Source organism: Lytechinus variegatus, chromosome 18 (genome assembly GCF_018143015.1).
Source record: "Lytechinus variegatus isolate NC3 chromosome 18, Lvar_3.0, whole genome shotgun sequence".
Lineage (NCBI taxonomy): Eukaryota > Metazoa > Echinodermata > Echinoidea > Temnopleuroida > Toxopneustidae > Lytechinus > Lytechinus variegatus.
The window spans coordinates 7,232,923-7,252,201 of record NC_054757.1 but is presented as its reverse complement, the minus strand read 5'-3'; the positions used below and the strand labels follow the sequence as shown (position 1 = coordinate 7,252,201).

General features: G+C 38.6%; 1 protein-coding gene across 3 annotated transcripts; it reads right to left on the bottom strand.

The window, feature by feature from the left end:
- Positions 1-2,858: 2,858 nt before the first annotated feature.
- On the bottom strand, positions 2,859-19,279 carry LOC121431576 (heterogeneous nuclear ribonucleoprotein H-like). 3 transcript variants are annotated; one of them, XR_005972139.1, is made up of 12 exons: positions 19,169-19,279; positions 17,527-17,660; positions 16,812-16,967; positions 14,933-15,073; positions 13,553-13,691; positions 12,557-12,732; positions 11,815-11,979; positions 9,121-9,365; positions 7,200-7,440; positions 5,583-5,690; positions 4,454-4,636; positions 2,859-4,341 (listed from the first exon to the last, which is right to left on the bottom strand). XR_005972139.1 is itself a non-coding variant. In XM_041629119.1 (11 exons), exons 2-11 carry the CDS (start codon positions 17,609-17,611, stop codon positions 4,521-4,523), a joined length of 1,527 nt encoding a protein of 508 aa, XP_041485053.1. In that variant the 5' UTR covers positions 17,612-17,660; positions 19,169-19,279; the 3' UTR covers positions 4,360-4,520. The 3 variants fall into 3 exon arrangements, 2 of the variants coding, with proteins under 2 accessions (XP_041485053.1, XP_041485052.1); XM_041629119.1 differs by lacking the exon at positions 2,859-4,341 and having other exon boundaries at positions 4,360-4,636; positions 11,860-11,979; XM_041629118.1 differs by lacking the exon at positions 2,859-4,341 and having other exon boundaries at positions 4,364-4,636.

Here is a 19,279-nt window from a genome sequence, read left to right as displayed (position 1 = left end):
ACAGACAGACAGATAGATAGATAGATAGGGAGATTAATACCTTGGTCACATTTGCTCTACGGCGGCACTGCGGCGAGTCGAAAACAGCTGTTTTATCATTTTTTATTCAAACCACCTATATGTAGTTGGACAAAAACTATTAAAACGGCTGTTTTCGACTCGCCGTACGGCCGCCGTAGAAGAAATGTGACCAAGGTATTAAGGATAGATAGGTAGGTAGTTCGGGGTAGTATCAGGCAAGTAGATAGATTAAAATATTGGTAGATTATGTAAATATGCAAAGAGAGACTCTCTAGAGAAGCATGAGAGAGAGACACACAGATATAATCATGTCTCTCAATGTCTGTTCCCGTCTCTCTCCAGAGAGACAGACTGTCCTCTGCTCATTCTTTGCTTTAGTCCGACTCTGTGAATGACAAGTTAATCATTTTTCCAACCATCAAGGTCCAAACCTTCCTCCTGGCTCATCTGTTCCATCCTTTCTATTTGTATACACTTCTCCCTTTTTCCTTTTATCGTTTCTTCACTTTCTCCTCCACAGCCACCCCCCCCCATTTTTATCTCACCCCTTCCTTCTTAATCCTTCCCTTTCCCTGCCCATCTTTGTATCCCTTTTGTTCAGTAATTATGTTTCCGTCAATATGTTTTTTTTTCTTCTTTTTCGTTCCTGTAATACATGCATGTACGCATATAGTAAGTCGACTATAATTTCTTCTTTTCCATGGGGATCCACAATTTTACAAGCTTTGCTTTTTAGTGGATCCCCCTCATTTCCATTTACGCTCTATATTATACTGTTTTTTTTTTACGAAGTAAGAATGCCCTTCTGTAAAATTGTATTTGATTTGTATTGTTTTATTTTACTTTTATTTTGTTTTGAATGGAAATGAAATTGAATTGAATTGAATCCGTCTTTCTCTCCCTTGATGCACCCTTTTCTCACTCTCACTCCTCAATACCAATTCTCTCTCCCTAAACCAGAGATGCCAACCTGAACACAAACATTTCAGTATTTTAAATGCTGCGTGAAAATCAGTATTTTGGTGGAGAAATCAGTATTTTCAAAGAAATGCCACAGCACAACACGTAAGACTGAAACTTCAGAAATCAGTCATTTGCACGAAACCATCAGTATTTTTCTCATTTTTCAGTACTAAATACTGAAAATCAGTACTGGTTGGCAGCTCTGCTAAACCCACTGATCTCTTTAAAGCAACCCTCCAAACTCTCTCTCTCATACACCTTCCCTTCTTTCTGTGTGGAATTGCCCATATTCATATTTTCCCTACATACAATGGCCTGCATTCAGAAGTCAAGTTTACCTTAGACCATGGTCTAACTCTGTGCTAAAATTATGGGAAGCCAAAGTGTCAAAATTTTTAATAAGTTGTACATTTCTTAGGTTTACTGTGCTCTCTCCTGATTCATCAATGGTGAAGACAATCATCTATTTATACTTCCAAGACAATTATGAATGATTTGAGAGCCAAATGAGCTGAAATATGATATCTCTACTGTTGGTGATTTATGTAACAATTGGCTATCCATACTTAAACCACAACTTTAAACCCGAGTTCAAGTTAAACCCGACTTCAGAATACAGGCCAATGAGTTGCATGAAAAAAAAAAGATATCCTGACCTTGGGGATCGATCTTCAACATCACATCAAACATTTATCAAAAGGTAGAAAAAATAATGGTTTAAAGGTAAATGCCAGTTTTGGTAATGATATCAAAATGAGTTCGTACAGAATCCAATGAAATGACACCAGTGTCTGTTTGTATAAATAAAGAATATGTGCCAAAGGATTCTGGAAGAAATTGTGTAATTGCTGAGAAATTAGCAAATAAGCACAGGATTCGGGTCGTGTCAGGCACGACATTCAAAGCAATAATAATACACTGTCCCACGTGCGCTTATCTGTGTTGTTGATCTCGAGTGTGAATATTTTTCAGCGTAGATTTCAAGATTTCAAAAAGTTCAGTTTATGTGACTGTACCAGATCTAGATCCTCGATGATATACTGACAACTAAGCCTGGTTTTACAGACTTTGTCATGAAATCAGTGTTTACTGCAACTACTGGCATTTCTCTTTAATCATGATCAAATAGCAAACAGGCACATACACCAATTGACACTTCATTGACAAAAGGGATTTGAGACAAGCCACAAGCAGCAATTATTCACTTGTTCATCAATTCAGGTTCCTGAGTTGAAGAAGCTACGGTAATACCCTTTTTACACAGGCTAAAATTTCCTTAACCCTGTACTACAGGTGGGGCTAAATTGCCATTTAGCCCCACCTATAGTACGGGGTTAAGCTTAGCCCACTTTCTTTTTACACAGCATTTTTCAAAGTGGGCTAACCCCACCTTTAGTACTGGATTATTTGGCCCTGCAAAAAAGCAGGGTTATCCCAGCAATTGTGGTGCTAAGAGCGATAGTACAGGGTTAAGATCGCTAGCGTAAAACGAAAGTGGGCTAAGCTTAACCCCGTACTATAGGTGGGGCTAAATGCCCCACCTATAGTACGGGGTTACTTGTACTACGAATGATCGACAAAAACCACTAGTTAGCGAGTTTCGTGTGTGAAAAGCAAGCATTGCTTATCCGGGGTTAGCAATAACAATTTGGCATGTGTGAAAAGGAAAAAAAATAGTATGGGGTTAGCGTTAGTCCGGGGCTAAGAAAATCCTGTGTAAAAGGGTATTTGTGTATTTCTTAACAGTTAAAGTAGTCTGCAAATACTCACTACTATAGCATGCTTCAACAAACCAATGCCTGTGCCTGCCAATATATGACCATGTAGGTGAACCTCACAAACTAAAATGCAATAACATACAATAGAATGATGTATACATGTGTAAATCACTTTAATCTATTCTTCTCATAATAAACACTTCACATTGACTCGACTTGCTTCCAAATGGTGTATCATTTGAAGTAAAACCATTAATACTTTTTGACAAGTGATTGAACTTTTAACTCACTGATCACACCATGAAAAAGAACAGAAATCCTAAAATCCATGATCAAAATGCAATATATACATCATATGGGGCATGACAATTTCTTTGAAATACCAAACACTGGGGGAGAACAACCTTTTGCAAGACACCTCCATTTTTTGTACATGTCCATGAATATGCATTGGCACAAAACTAATTATGCAGATGAGACCTTTCTTGCATCTGGTGACAAATAATTGTGAACTAATCAAATACCTAGGAGATTTTAATTTAGTACTAAATATCACATCATTAGTAGTTCATGTGATTATTAATGGAAAGGGAAAGAGAGTTGGCTCATATCCACCACACATTATAAATATAAATATGAAGGTCTGTCACATCATGAGCATTTTATAGTCGTGACAGATATGGGGAGAAATTTATGAACAAGCCCTAATGTATGAAAGCTAAGCTGGGACAGGGAAAATAATCATAACTTCCCAAGGATCGTAACATACAGTACTAACAATTAGAAAATAACGAAACTGGACTTTTAAAGTTTTTCCCCCCGAAATGGAAGTAAGCATTAAAAGTATAAAACAGGCTTAAAATGGGCAGGTCTGCAAATGGCTTTTGTGCAAATGCAGTTAGCAGTAAAATCACAAAGACAAAATTATCACTTGGTCCATGGGAAAACAAACATTTACAAAAATTCTACATAAAAATATTTAAAAGTGAAATCCAGATTTACAGTCCAAAACAACGTGTATTGTTACATAGCCGGGTTTCTTCACAAACAATAATGACAAACACATCCCTTTATTCATACTAATACATTTATTTTGGAATTATTATCTGTCAACAAGGGTCAGCTATTATTCCATACTAGTAAAGATTTTCTAATGCTGTACCACATCAACAGATGAATATATCCAGAAGAATTCATGTGTTCAGAAATTAGTTAAAATTAAAATTTATCAAAAAAATAAATGTATTGATTGAGATTACGTGTATAAACATCAGGGATGTAGTCCAGGCCGGCCTCATGCCAAATATTGACGGCCTTGGCCTCAGCCCAAGTGACATGCATGAAATCTATGGAAAAACGTTTTCCCCGGTGGCCTTGACACTCTGAACTACCAGCCTGGACTACACCCCTAAAGAACATTCATACAAAATGCACATCATAATGCGACCCAGTTGACCAATGCACAATACCTCGTAACATAGTTCAGCAGAAAAGACAGACACACAAGGGAGTTTAAAAAGACAATACAATCGAAAGAGTCAAGGACGTCAAAACAAGAAACCCAAGACGAAATGGCACAGAACGTCTTCATCCTTGGTAGAGGGGTGATTGAGAAAGTCTAGCGGAACAAATGGGTGGCCTTCGGTGATCCTTGGTAAAGATGTGATTGAGAAAGTCTAGCAGAACAAATGGGTCGACTTCATCCTTGGTAAAGATGTGATTGAGAAAGTCTAGCAGAACAAATGGGTGGCCTTTGGTGACCTTTGGCGTACATGATAGTGTCACTGAAGCTGATCAACTTGGAGAACACAAATAGATTTAATAGAAGCTATTTCCTCCCCTGTTCATTCCAAGGCCCATTCCAGTACCGCTGCTAGATCCTGATCCATAGAATCCACTGTTTCCTGTGCTTCCACCACTCATCCCTGTGTTGCCTACGGAAAAAAATTAATAGAAAATAATATGAATATAGAAAGTGATGAATACATTTACCACACCTGTGCTGTGTAGAGAGTGGCAAATGTAGGTTTAAACAACTTCTGACACAGGGTCCTGGTTAGATATTGCTATCAATGAGGAAAGTGCAGAATTAATCTACACTCTAATTCCAGGTACAGTAGCATATGCATTAGTTAAAAGGGACTATAGAAATTATGTGCAACTCTGGCGAAATTCAACTCAGGTTAAAATAAAACATTCTGGACTTACTTAGGCAATTATTAAATGTAGAAATGGTTGACTTACAATGTAAATTCTCCTGTCTCAAACAGGAAAAGGTGAGCAATTTTTATGGATACAGATAGCTAAGCCTAAAATCCAGTTTATCTTAGTTTTTGTCACTGCCCACACCCTTTCCCGACATCCACCCCCCCAAAAAAAAATTTACAATTACTATATCCAAATTTACAATTACTATATCCACTCCTGGGCCCCGTGTTACAAAGCGTTACGATTGATCCGATCAACTCTATAACTCCATGGGAATCCATCAGTGTCATAATTTTTTTCTCTGACAAACTTGCATAATGTCCTTTGTATGCAGAGAGGCGCAGTGAATTTTCAAGAAAGCAAAGAATGCATTGAATATACATCATAGCTAGAAAATATTTTGAAAAAACATGAATAGATGTTGACCTTGCTGGCCATCCATAGTTGTGATTGATCGGATCAATAGTAATTCTTTGTAAGACGAAGCCCTGGTTGTTGCAGTTTCCATTGCTGCCCCACCATTCTTTCCCCTTTCCCAAAAACTCATATCCTAAAAATGATAAAAAACAGTTACACTCACTTTATCCACTGCTACTTGTCATAGTTTTCATCACTGCCCCACCCTTTCCCCTTTCCCCTTTCCTACCCCCCCCCAAAATTAAAGTTACTCACTATATCCACTGCTGTTGCCATTCCCAAAACTGCTGTAACCGCCACCCAAACCAGATCCTCCTAGAGAGCTGCTACTGTAGCCCCCACCGACACCGCCTCCGTAGCCACCTGTAATGACAAAATAATATGAAACAGATGATCGCTTGCAATATATGACTCATTACTGTGCTAATGTGATAATTTTGATACAGACCAGAGAATGAATTTCTTAACTTTGCTCAATTTTAGTCATCACAGACACAGAATTTATCAGTATCTATTTATTTCATTGGTCCAGTAGCCACAAAAAAGATTTTGATGCCAGCTTAAAGGAGAATGAAACTTTGGAACCCTTAGGCTTACGTCGAAACAGAAAAATCAAAGAATAAGAACAAAGAAAGTTTGAGAACAAGGCAAAAGCGATTTTGTGTCTCACCCACTTATGAAAATAACCAGAAATATTGTGATTTGTGAGGGCACGCAACAAAGTTGTATCGGAACTTCATTGCGAAATTACTGGGATGGAATAACACTTAAGAGCCTTGCACATAAACTTTTATGTTGACCTGAAAATGACCTTTGACCTAATCATATGCCCTCCGACTGGAGCATAACATGCAGGTCCCCCAAGTCCATCTACCATCCAAGTTTGGTTGAAAAGCAACTTAAGGTTGTGGAGTTGTGTCATTAGAGAGTCTTGCATGTAAACTTTAATGTTGACCTGAAAATGACCTTTGACCTTACCAAGTGACCTCCAACTGCAGCATAACATGCAGGTCCTTCAAGTCCATCTACCATCCAAGTTTGGTTGAAAAGCGACTTACAGTTGTGGAGTTATGTGTCATTAGATTTGTGACAGACGGACAACATTTGGATCCCCAAGTCTCGCCTTCACCTCTGGTGGGCGAGACAAAAATCGGACAAATAACGAGAAAGTTATGAGCATTTAAATATTGCAATTACTAATGCCATGGAGATCCTCTCATTTGCAATGCGACAAGGATGTGTGATGTCACATGTGAACAACTTTCCCTTTTGATGGACTATAAAATACCCCCCAAATGTTTCTTTTTGCTTTTTCTTATGGTGATACAAACTCTTTATCTCTGATGTATTCTTTAAAAATGTGTATTACATGCCCTAATATAGAAAAGAACACATGATCTATTGATAGATGTGATAAAAGAGGCAGTTTTAAGTGACATATATACTAAAGTAATGGGGAGAGTTGTTCACAAGTGACATCACACATCTTTGTCGCATTGCCAATGGGAGGAGCTCCATAGCATTAGTGATCGCAATATTCAATTGCTCATAACTTTATCATTATTTGTCCGCCTTTTCTCAAACATTGGTTGATCCGTTTCTTTGATTTTTCTGTTTTCACACAAGCTATCTTGTTCCAAAGGTTTCATTCTCCTTTAACTATAAACACTGTGCTGCATTTGAACCAGATCAGGTGAATGGGTGGTACCTGGCAGGATTAATTCCTTGAATACACTGAGCACCGTTGAAAAACTGGTAGCTCAATCTATGGCCGGGGAAATACCAGCAGTGCTTTGTATCCTCAGGCAAAATTCACTATATAGATCCAGCCACTATCATTTATCATCCAGGCTATTTCAGCAATACACCTACCTCCTGAGTAACCTCCAGAGTTTCCCTGGCCACTGCCATATCCTCCAGCTCCGCCACCGCCGGCGCTCTCATCGTTGTTGAGGAACAGCTCGATGTAACGAGGTCCAATCTCCTGTTTGTCCTTGGACATGGCGGCCTTGGCGGCTTCAAGGGTCTGGAATTCCACATCGGCTTCACCTGTGGAACGGTTGTTGACCTTATGGATGACAACATTGCAGGGGGTAGCAACTTGTCCAAAGAACTGGGTGGGGTGAGGATATACAAGAGAAATTGTTACATCCAGTGCTCCATGAACATTTTCTCACGATAGGTAAGAGCACCCGTGGAACGGTTGTTGATCTTATGGATAACAACATTGCAGGGGGTAGCAACTTGTCCAAAGAACTGGGTGAGGGGAGGATATACAGGAGAAATTGTTACATCCAGTGCTCCATGAACATTTTCTCACGATAGGTAAGAGCACCCGTGGAACGGTTGTTGATCTTATGGATAACAACATTGCAGGGGGTAGCAACTTGTCCAAAGAACTGGGTGGGGGGAGGATATACAGGAGAAATTGTTACATCAAGTGCTCCATGAACATTTTCTCACGATAGGTAAGAGCACCAGTGGAACGGTTGTTGATCTTATGGATAACAACATTGCAGGGGGTAGCAACTTGTCCAAAGAACTGGGTGGGGTGAGGATATACAGGAGAAATTGTTACATCCAGTGCTCCATGAACATCTTCTCGCGATAGGTAAGAGCGCATAACATAGAGAAAAATTATAAGTTTATATTGTACAACGCCTACTTAGCTTGTTGTACGCGATCAAATGGGAGGCTGAATGTCACACATTCGTACCGTTGCACACAAGACGTACCATCCAAAATGTACCGTCCAAAATGTACCATTGCACGGCTTTAGGAGGTGACGTCACAATGCGATTTCATTGAATAAGGTAACAATGCGCGTACAACCCGCTGGCTAAATGCGCAATGTTGTCCAAGATCATGTGCGCTTGTGGGATTTTGCTTTTTGCTTTCAATATTTTTGCTCCCTTTTCATAGATTACTGGAGGGAAAAACTCTTGTGTTTTTCATATTTTCGCTAGATTCCGAGGCGTTGTACAACACAAATAGCGAATATTCTTATTCGTGCAATGGTGCGAGATTTCGCATGCGGTGAAAGAAAGAAACGCTCTATTCAACTCGGCTAACGCCTCGTTGAATAGAGCATCTTTCTTTCACCTCATGCGAAATCTCGCACCATCGCACTCATGCCTATTCGCTATTTGTATACTGTTTCTCTGCAATGGTCCATCACTTTAGCCCGCCAAGGGTCTGGGGTCCATTTCATAAACATTATAGTAATAAAACAATTAAAAGCTAATTAAACCCTTCATTCTGATTGGCCGACAGTAAGTTTGTTACAGAAACTGTGCATTTGTTATAACAATTTTTCACAAAAAGGAACCCTAGATCCTGCTGCATAAAAGTTCCCTTTGTGGCAACTTTATCATTTAATGTTAACTCTCATGAAATCCTTGATTTTATTAGCTGTTAAGCATTGTTATTGTAGAGTTACCCAGTGGATAACTGGAGGGGGCCTCGTTCCTGTCAAGTCTGGATGACATCATATAGCACCTATTCAATTGTATTTTCCAATGCACACATTAATTTCTTTCCTGGATAGTTCTTGATGTCATTTTTTCGACTATATCAACATTCATTTTTTTTAAATATCCTTCAGAATCCGGTTTCATTTAACAGGACATAATTTCAAACAAAGATCACATTCAATAACTAGAAACCTTAGGGCATTCTTTTCCAATTCATACAACTTCACAAAATTGGTGAAAGTAAACTGGGTGAGGTATTTCATTCAACTCTGGATGATTTTCAACCCCCGTTACGCCGTCAACAATGCACGCAACCTCACCTGGATGATGTCGTCCTCTGTTGCTTTGTATGGGAGTCCTCTCATGTGGACGGAGTAACCAGACTTCGATACATAGTCACCACCAGCACCGGCTCCACCGCCACCACCATAGTCCATGCCGCCGCCCATACCGCCGCCCATGCCACCGCCCATGCCGCCGCCCATGCCACTGCCCATGCCGCCGCCCATGCTACCTCCCATGCCACCGCCCATGCCTCCGTAACCACGCTTGGAGAAGTCTCCTCCTGTAGTGACAAAGAAAACGAGTGACCTCTGGATTAATGCTGGATTAATACAAGGTATTATATTATCACCAACTGCATCATCACAATCAGTTGATAAATCATTTCCCATATAAGTGAACTAGGCCAAAAGTGGCAGTGCACATTGGAGAGGGATAAAAGTTGATTAGGATGGACATAATGGCCTGAATTCACAAAGGTGGTTTTGAAAACCCACGGTTGAAATCCATGGTTTATGCAAATTTCCTGTATAAATTACGTTTATTTTAGCACGCAACGGTCGCGTGTATAAAAAATTCCAAAGCTGATGTGCGCTTTTGTCACAGTGCGGCAAATTGACGCCCGTTACCATGGTTAGATACGCTATTTTATTCATGAGTCCACTGTTTTTAATGAGTCCACTCTTCAAACAGTGGACTCATGAATAAAATAGCGTATCTAACCATGGTAACAGGTGTCAATTTGGCACACTGTGACAAAAGCGGGCATCAGTATTGGGCATTGTCAATACCCGCGCCCGATACGCGGTAAATTAAGCGTAATTTATACAGGAAATCTGCATAAAGCATGGGTTTTCAAAACCACCTTTGTGAATTCTAGCCAATATGTCAATAATCAGGGACAAAAATGTGGGATATACATCATTAAAGGACAAGTCCACCCCAACAAAAACTTAATTTGAATAAGAAGAGAAAAATTCAACAAGCATAACACTGAAAATTTCATCAAAATCGGATGTAAAATAAGAAAGTTATGACATTTCAAAGTTTCCCTTCATTTCACAAAAACAGTTATATGAACGAGCCAGCTACATCCAAATGAGAGAGTCGATGATGTCATTCACTCACTATTTCTTTTGTTTTTTATTGTTTGAAATATGAAATATTTTGATTTTCTCGTCATTGTCATGTGAAATGAAGTTTCATTCCTCCCTGAACACGTGGAATTCCATTATTTTAACATTTTGTGCTTCAGGCAAGGAGGTCCTAATCGTCAAATTCGTAAAAATTGAAATATTGTATAATTCAAACAATAAAAAACAAAAGAAATAGTGAGTGAGTGACATCATCAACTCTCTCATTTGGATGTAACTGGCTCGTTCATATAACTATTTTGTTAAAAATAAGCGAAACTTTGAAATGTCATAACTTTCTTATCTTACATCCGATTTTGATGAAATCTTCAGCATTGTGCTTGTCTGATTTTTCTCTATTGATTCAAATCAACATTTTTCTGAGGTGGACTTGACCTTTAACAGTGACCATGTGACCATGTATGTGTCAAGTAGTTAACTTTATGAACTACCATTATATTGATAAAGACAGAGGTTTATGAGGTTAATGAGGAGACTGATGACGTCATCTACTCACTATTTCTTTTGTATTTTATTATATGAAATAAGAAATATTGTAATTTTCTCCTCATTGTCAAGTGAAACAATGATTAATTCCTCCCTGAACATGAGGAATTCGCATTGTTTAATACGATGTGGTTCAGTCAAGATATTGTATAATTCAAACAATAAAAAATGAAAGAAATAGTGAGGGACATCATCGACTATCTCATTTACATGTCACTCAGTTGTGAATATCACTGTTTTGTGAAAAATAATCGAAACTTTAATATGTCATAACTTTCTTATTTTAGGTCCGATTTTGATGAAATTTTCAGTGTTGTGCTAGTTTGATTTTTCTCTATTTATTCAAATCAACATTTTTCTGGGGTGGACTTGACCTTTAATCAATTCTTTATATTTCAAAGTTTACATAAAATCATTCACAATGTACAAGTACTTCATCATTTCATCTATGAAATAAATCCTAAACCACTTTAAGCTTTCCTGGCAAGTCAGAAGAAGAAGAAACTTGGGAGTTGAAAATCGCTTCACATCATTACGAGGAAGTCAGATCTTTATCTCACAAGAGTTAAGCTTTACGCTAATCAATTAAAGCACCTATACTTTCTTATATGAATAAAAAAAGAATTTGGGACAAAATGTGTGCAAGGTGAATGAGTTTACACAACAAATTTACCTTTTTGTCACAAAAACAATGTTTTTTCACTGTACACCAACTAGATGACATAATGCTCTGGCAATGTTTGCTCCTTAAATTCTGACACTTGCTATAATCCATATCGGGAACAGGAAGTGCTCCAATGATCTTAGTGTAAAAAGGAATGCTTCCATGCTAACACTAGAGTGAATCCCCATCATGTTTTCAAAGGTCTACAAAAATTATTTTTGAACCAAGTGCGCGAGTGTCTACCCATAAAGATGATTTTATCATGTGAAAGACCAAACTATTTATATAACGAGATACATAATGCACCCAGCCTGATTTGAATTAGGGCCAACCATCTCCAGAGCTTGTGTCAGCTAATCGATGCATCATTTGAACAGAAAAAAAATTGAGCAGATTGCGCAATTAAATACTTCATGCCACTGACGCACCTCTTGGCAGAAGCGGCTGAGGTCCACCTCCCCATCCCCCTCTACCTGGTCCGGAGATGCCACGCCCACTATATCCACTACCACCACCACCACCTCCTCCTCCTCCTCTTCCTCCTCCGTATCCGTACCCACTGCCAAAGCTGTAGTCTTCGTCATAGCCATATCCTGCAACAAGAGAGAAGGTTAATGCAACACTCAATGTAACTTCTAGTTATGGCAGAGCTGCCAACCTGAACAAGAACATTTCAGTATTTTTAAAGCTGAAAATCAGTATTTTGGTGAGGAAATCAGTATTTTTAAAGAAATACCGTAGGACAACACATAAAACTGAAACTTTAGACTTCCGTATTTTGCATGAAACCTTAAGTTTTCTTCTCATTTTTCAGTACTAAATACGGAAAATCCATACTACTTGGCAGCTCTGTTTTGGTGACAATCATAGAGTTCAAACAGAATCCATTCAACTTAGTATCCACAAGTGTTGATTCATAAATCATTTTCTTCCATATGTGTTAGCGGAAAATCGGTAGACTAGCTTAGCCGGGGTAATATAGGAGCACCTTGAGCACCTAGCAAGGTGGATACGTGCGCTATACAAATCCTATATCATTTTATTATTATTAAAAGGTAACATTACCTAAGTCAAAATAATTCCCTATTGATGTCCTTACTATGAAGAACATATCCTTGTAATCCAGGAATAAGTTTAAAAGTGGCAGAAATCTATTAAATTCGCACTCACCGCCATATCCACCAGACCTTCTGTCAAATCCTGAATTCCTCATTCCCCTTCGGCCTGACCCCATGGGGCCAACACGATCGTATGGTCCGGGACGGTTCATTCCTCCGCGAGCTCTGCCCGGGTTATTACTTGCGTGTTTCGCTTCCGACGCGTTGCACTGAAATACCTCAATGTACCTAGGGACAAGAGTTACAGCATAAGGAATTACAATGTTTCATTTTCTGTTTTTTTTACCCCCACTTAATTCATTGATTTCTTTTACAGGCCATAATAAGTAACAAACCAATTATTCTCATGATACAAATTCTACATAACATTTTTCATTCTCTTTCAAATTTTTGCACACTACTAATTTAAAAATGACTGTATTTCATAATAAACAAAGCACAAAAAATAACATTCAGGACGTATTATGTAGAATGACAAATATTCACTGTCCAAAGAAATTAAATCAAGTATATACAGGACTGTCAGAGAGAACTAACTTATTGAAAGGACTACAATATTCCTAAAACATCCATTACAAATTGCAAATTGAGTTGCAGTAGTAATACAAAACTCTTATCACTGGCTTGGGCAATTAAACCCAGGTGAAACTGCTAAATGCTGATATTGTAAACTTCGGTGACTCTTCTATTTTATCTTCCATAGTGGGGAGTATGTGATTAGAGAAGTGGATTAAACAAATAATCATCATCGACCATTACACAAATGAATTTGTATATTTTCAATTTTCTGTCCCAAGTCATTGGTATTTTGGGATGTTCTTCTTTAATTCATGTCCAATGCCTACACAAGTTATGTGTCCATATATGCAACATCATTATACATGTACCTACAAATTTAGATCAAAGAATGAGTTTGGGTGGTTTTTATCAATTATATAATCAGCATTATTGAAAATAATTCATAAGATTTCTTGTTCAAGACGACATTGTAAACACCAAAACTGATCTACTCTCATAAAAGATGTACTACCAAAAAATCTCTTCCCACCTGTGTCCCATATCACACTTGTGCTTAGACAATGCCCCCGTAGCAACTTCCTTTGAGACGAACTGTACATACGCTTCCCCCGTGCTCCTCCCATCGAAATCCGTTGGTAATGTAATCCCATCTTCCGAAATCTGGTATCCTTCGCATTCACAATGGTTTTTGCAAGTCCAGTGTCATTTCCATCCCACCCAGACAAGGGTAAAGCAGGGGCAAACCGGTTTTAACCGGTTCCAGCCAGAGGATGCCCACCAGGCCCACCCAGTCCGCGTTGTTTGTTGCAAGATGGTACCGCCCACCAAGCCCAGCCAAACCAACCATTCAAGGGAATGGGGAAGATGCCGTCAGTTGTTCCACCACGCCCACCAAGCCCGACCAACCAACCAATGAGGACACACCCCCGGGGTTGGTTGTAGAGTAGCAAGGCACCGCCCACCAGCCCGTCCAAACCAACCAATCAGGATACAGGATGACAGATGAGTTGTGAAGCCATGCCCACCAGCCCAGCCAACCACCCAATGAGGGGTAAGGTAGAATTCATATATGAAGGGAAGGGATACAAATACACATCTAATGAGTTCACAGTCATGCACATACCATATTAATCAATATAATTTCAAGAACTTAGCGAACAGAATACCATTACTGACAAATCCAAAGAGCAATTTAGCATTGTATTTCAATTCCTAACAAAAACAGAAAATTTAGAGGAACTAGCCTGCCAAGGTTTGCATCAAATTAGGCAGATAAAAAAAACTATGAATGTTGAAAATAAAAATATAGGTTATAGGTGCTTCAAATTACTTTCAAAATGTGATACACAAAATTATATCAAATGATTTTTTTTTATTCATAAATACATAATTCAATACTTTCAATAATTTTTTTCTGACATAGTTAAAAGATTAAAATGTAGTTTAGGCAATTTTTTCAAAGTTTATTCATTATCAAACAACTGATCTACTCTGTACATGTAAGTAAGCTATACAAGTCATTGTTCAATTCATTTCATAATGTATTTCTTCAAAAAGTATTCTCCTTCCATTATTCAGATATTGGAATAAAAAGAATTTTGTTCCAATGCAGATACAAGTAATAATCTTTGTGAAAATGAGTTAAGCTGCAAACATTTGATGTAAGTACCTCAGTGGAAAGAGGAGAAGGGTCTACAACTGTTGCCATAGCCGAGGAATATAAACAGAAACAAAATCAAAGCTTTTGTAAATTTTTATTTGTGGGAGTTTTGTAAAGATTTGCAGAAGTCATGCACGACTTCATGAAATTAAAGCAAATCCAGATACTGGATCACTCCACAACAGTATTTGACACCATGCCCCCTTTCCCCTACTTCATTCAGAGGCAGAGTGAGTTTGAATGACTAACCTTTGAAGAATTCCACAATGTCATTGGGTCTGCAATCAAAAGGGAGACCACGAAGTCGGACACAGCCGTCATTCTCCTCCTGTGCCTTTTCTCCGCCTCTTGACGTTACCCATTCCATTTCGCTGACTTTGGATCTGTACACTGGAAAAACATGTAAACACAAAAGACGATTACTGGAATATCTAGGATGTATTTTCAATGTAATGGGGATACATAAAAATATTTGGAGGGCATTAATTTTAGCAAATTTCACTCAAGGTATGCATGATATCCAAATCGCGAAAATATTTTACCAGCATGTTTTTATAACTTTTTTCCTTTCAACTGTCACGCAATTTGTGAGACCAGATTTGCAATGCCAAGATATGCAACACATGTTACATGTTCTTTCATACCTGTGTGTAAAAAATAATAGCTCAAAAATTTCATTTTGATTAGAAATTAAATATTAACAAGTGGAATGCCTCTGGCCGTCTCACCTGCATCACGCGGTTCAATATAGCAGCAGTGCTGACTTTGAATACTACTCTAACTCGCACAAGATGTTCAGTGATACATGGTTACTCTTATGTCCACTTTTTATGAACTAGACCAATAAACTTACAGAGATATGATGGTTATTCAACAAAAAACCCCAACATGGCCAAAGTTCATTGACCTTTGACCTTGATCATGTGAACTGAAACTCGAACAGGATGTTCAGTGATACTTGATTACTCTTATGTACAAGTTTCATGAATCAGATCCATAAACTTTCAAAGTTATGATGGTAATTCAACAGATACACCCAATTCGGCCAAGGTTCATTGACCTTTGACCTTGGTCATGTGACCTGAAACGCACACAGGATGTTCAGTGATACTTGATTACTCTAATGTCCAAGTTTAATGAACTAGACCAATAAACTTTCAAAGTTATGATGGTAATTCAACAGATACCCCCGATTCGGCCAAAGTTCATTGACCCTAAATGACCTTTGACCTTAATCATGAGACCTGAAACTTGCACAAAATGTTCAGTGATGCTTGATTACTTTATGTCCAAGTTTCATGAATCAGATCCATAAACTTTCAAAGTTATGATGGGAATTCAACAGATATCCCCAATTCGGCCAAAGTTCATTGACCCTAAATGACCTTTGACCTTGGTCATGTGACGTGAAACTCATGTAGGATGTTCAGTGATACTTGATTAACCTTATGTCCAAGTTTCATGAACTAGGTCCATATATTTTGTAAGTTATGACATTTCAAAAACTTAACCTCAGGTTAAGATTTCGATGTTGATTCCTCCAACATGGTATTAGTTCATTGACCCTAAATGACCTTTGACCTTGGTCATGTGACATGAAACTCTAATAGGATGTTCAGTAATACTTGATTAACCTTATGGCCAAGTTTTATTGACTAGGTCCATATACTTTCTAAGTTATGACGTCATTTCAAAAACTTAACCTCAGGTTAAGATTTGATGTTGACGCCGCCGCCGCCGTCGGAAAAGCGGCGCCTATAGTCTCACTCTGCTTCGCAGGTGAGACAAAAACTATGCTTTAAAAAGATGACTTATCAAAATTAATTATAAGTAAAACTTAATGAAAGCAAGATTGTCGGCTATAGATATATTTCTATTGAAAAAATAGAGATTAAAGACACCCCCCAAAAAAAGAAGATTTATAAACAATACAATAAACTAGTTAATTTGATATATATTTGTTCATACATGTAGTAGTATGTTTACCAAGTAGGCCATAAAAACACATCTTGACCAAAAATATGCTCATTTTTATCTCCAGGTGACAACATCACATTGCCGATGGCACAGACCCTGAGAGAGGTCTCCCGTTCAGTTAGTGCGAATGCCTAAGTATTCGGAATCTTACCTTCGATGTATCTACGACCGATGTGATTGTTGTTCTTCTTCAGGGCCTTGAGAACATCCTCGGCAGTCTTGAAAATGACAAAGCATTCTCCTGAAGGGCGCCCTCCGGGGAGATGGACAAACTTGATACCATCAGCACCTCCCTCAATCTCGGAGTCTGATTTAGAAAGATAATACAGGGAAAATCATAAACATGTTAACTTTCAACATTCAGGAAGTGGTTAAAATTGTCCATGTCAGTTTAACGCTAAGCATAGAACTGACAGATTAACGTGTTTCCAACTTGCACTACTGTATGACTACAAAGTCACTGTACCTCACAAACATATTTCAGTTATTTCTTGGAGCAACACTGTAGTTAAGTTCTACATGTAGTCTATATAGCTTAAAAAGGTATATTTTCAGGCACATCTGCAAACTATTTTTTTTTCTTCATTAGTTTGCCAGGAGATGAAACTTTTTCAAACAAGTAACAAGAGTCACAAGACTAACATGAAGAGAGACCTACAATACAAGAGGCCCAGTCATGAATATCCAAACAACTTTCCTTGAGTGAAAGGGTTTCCAAAGCAAACTAGTTTTTTATTTGGGTGCTTGCAAAGTAAAGGTATGGGTCTATTTCTACACATTTAATCCCCAGCCCAGCGAAAAAATAATCTTTGAAAAAATTCAACAGACATGTATAAGACCATCTCAATTATGTGGATCTCACTCACCACTGAAGAATGTGATGATATCATCAGCAGTAGCTGCCCAGGGGAGTCCCCTGGCTCTGACGATGAATCCGTCTTCTGCTGACATTTTGTTGGGTTTGAGTTATGTGATGCAGTCAATGGGGCTCTTCTGAGGGCTGTCAAAAATAAAACATTCAATTGCAATTAACATACATAGTTTTTCTTCTATCACAATCATTTACAATTTCCTTATTTTCTTTGTCTTGCAAGTACTCTTGCCCAACAGAAAACAAAATACATTTTGAAACCAAGACATTCACACTCAAAAGTTTTTAAAGCCAATAGTGTTCAATTATATTAATTCTTCATGCATATGAATTAGGATCTCCATCAATTTCAGCGTGCATATGCACTTTTTAAAAATCCAAAGAGGCAATTACTTTTAGGACCTTAACTGCTTGATAAATTGAGATTGTCCTTGTTAACATTTTTTTCTTCACCTGCTGGACATACATGTAGATGGCAATTACTGGGATATAGCTTTCTGAAAATAGATGAGTGACCTCAATTCCCCCTGTTCACCGTCTATTTTTCACGACTTTCCTGTTCACGACTTGCCGTCTTCCAATAATCTTTATTAGGCCCGTTTCGGGTACACGTGTTCACGCACGGTCAAGTCAGTGCACGTGTACTAAATTCATCAATATTGTCGCGCGACAACTATCAGCGCTGACAGTTGTCGCGTGACAATATTGATGAAACACCCCCCTGGTTCAGTGGTTGAAGCGGGACATTTTAGCACTTGATTTTGCCGCCCTCTATAAGCGTCACGTAACTAGGTTGCATTAACAATGGATCCAAGATGGCGAAGACAACAAATGTGAGTAAACTCTCTTCTACTTTTATTTCTTCATCCCATTTCTGCGATTTTTGTTCCCTTTCATTTAATTCTATCGTACCAAACTTTCCTAACCGATATTCATACCCATGTACAGAAGTGTTAACGTCAGATTCAAATTATAAGGCGCTGTTTGGTGCATTTGTATAGTTGCATTTTCCTTTCCGACGTACGGCCCTATAGGGCCAAGTGCCAGGCGTTAGGGGGTAAAGGTACGAATAGTACTATGATTTTTACCCCAGAACGCCTCCAGGCTAAGGTGTTAGAGACCACAAAAATTTTTTGACAAGCAAAAAATAAATTAAAATAAAATAAAAGGTTATCAACCAACGACCAAAAATTTGAGGGAGGATGCAGGAAACAAAATTGACAAGCAAAAAAAAAGGTAACAAAAATTAAGGGGTGACACGTCCCCCGTCCCCCCTTTTACTCGCCGGTCTCCGCTGGCGAACCGCGCAGCGCGGTGCCGGTGATGCAAAATCTTCATCCATAGTCCATACGCCATAGGCATAGCCAGGCATATGCCATGCCCATGCCAGCCAGCGCCAGTTTTGCGTGCGTGATGGGCCTGGGAGTGGGACTGGTACGACTCCGATTACGACTTGGCCGAGAAGCCCCGCAGAAAGTATTCTAATTAAATTGTTATTTTCAATGAACTAGAGCATGAATAGTATCTACAGTATTTCTACAGGATATCCATACAGTGATAGCAATGTTAAAGTGCATATGCATTTGCCTCATATATTAGAAAATGGAATAAAATACTTCGAATTGAAAGTCACTTACTCGGATGAAGCGTAGTGTCGCTGGAAGAGGATTGTCTAGGATCCGATTCGTCGGTGATTAACTCGCAACTTAATCGTACCGAATCGGCCCTTGCTTCACGCCACTTGCACG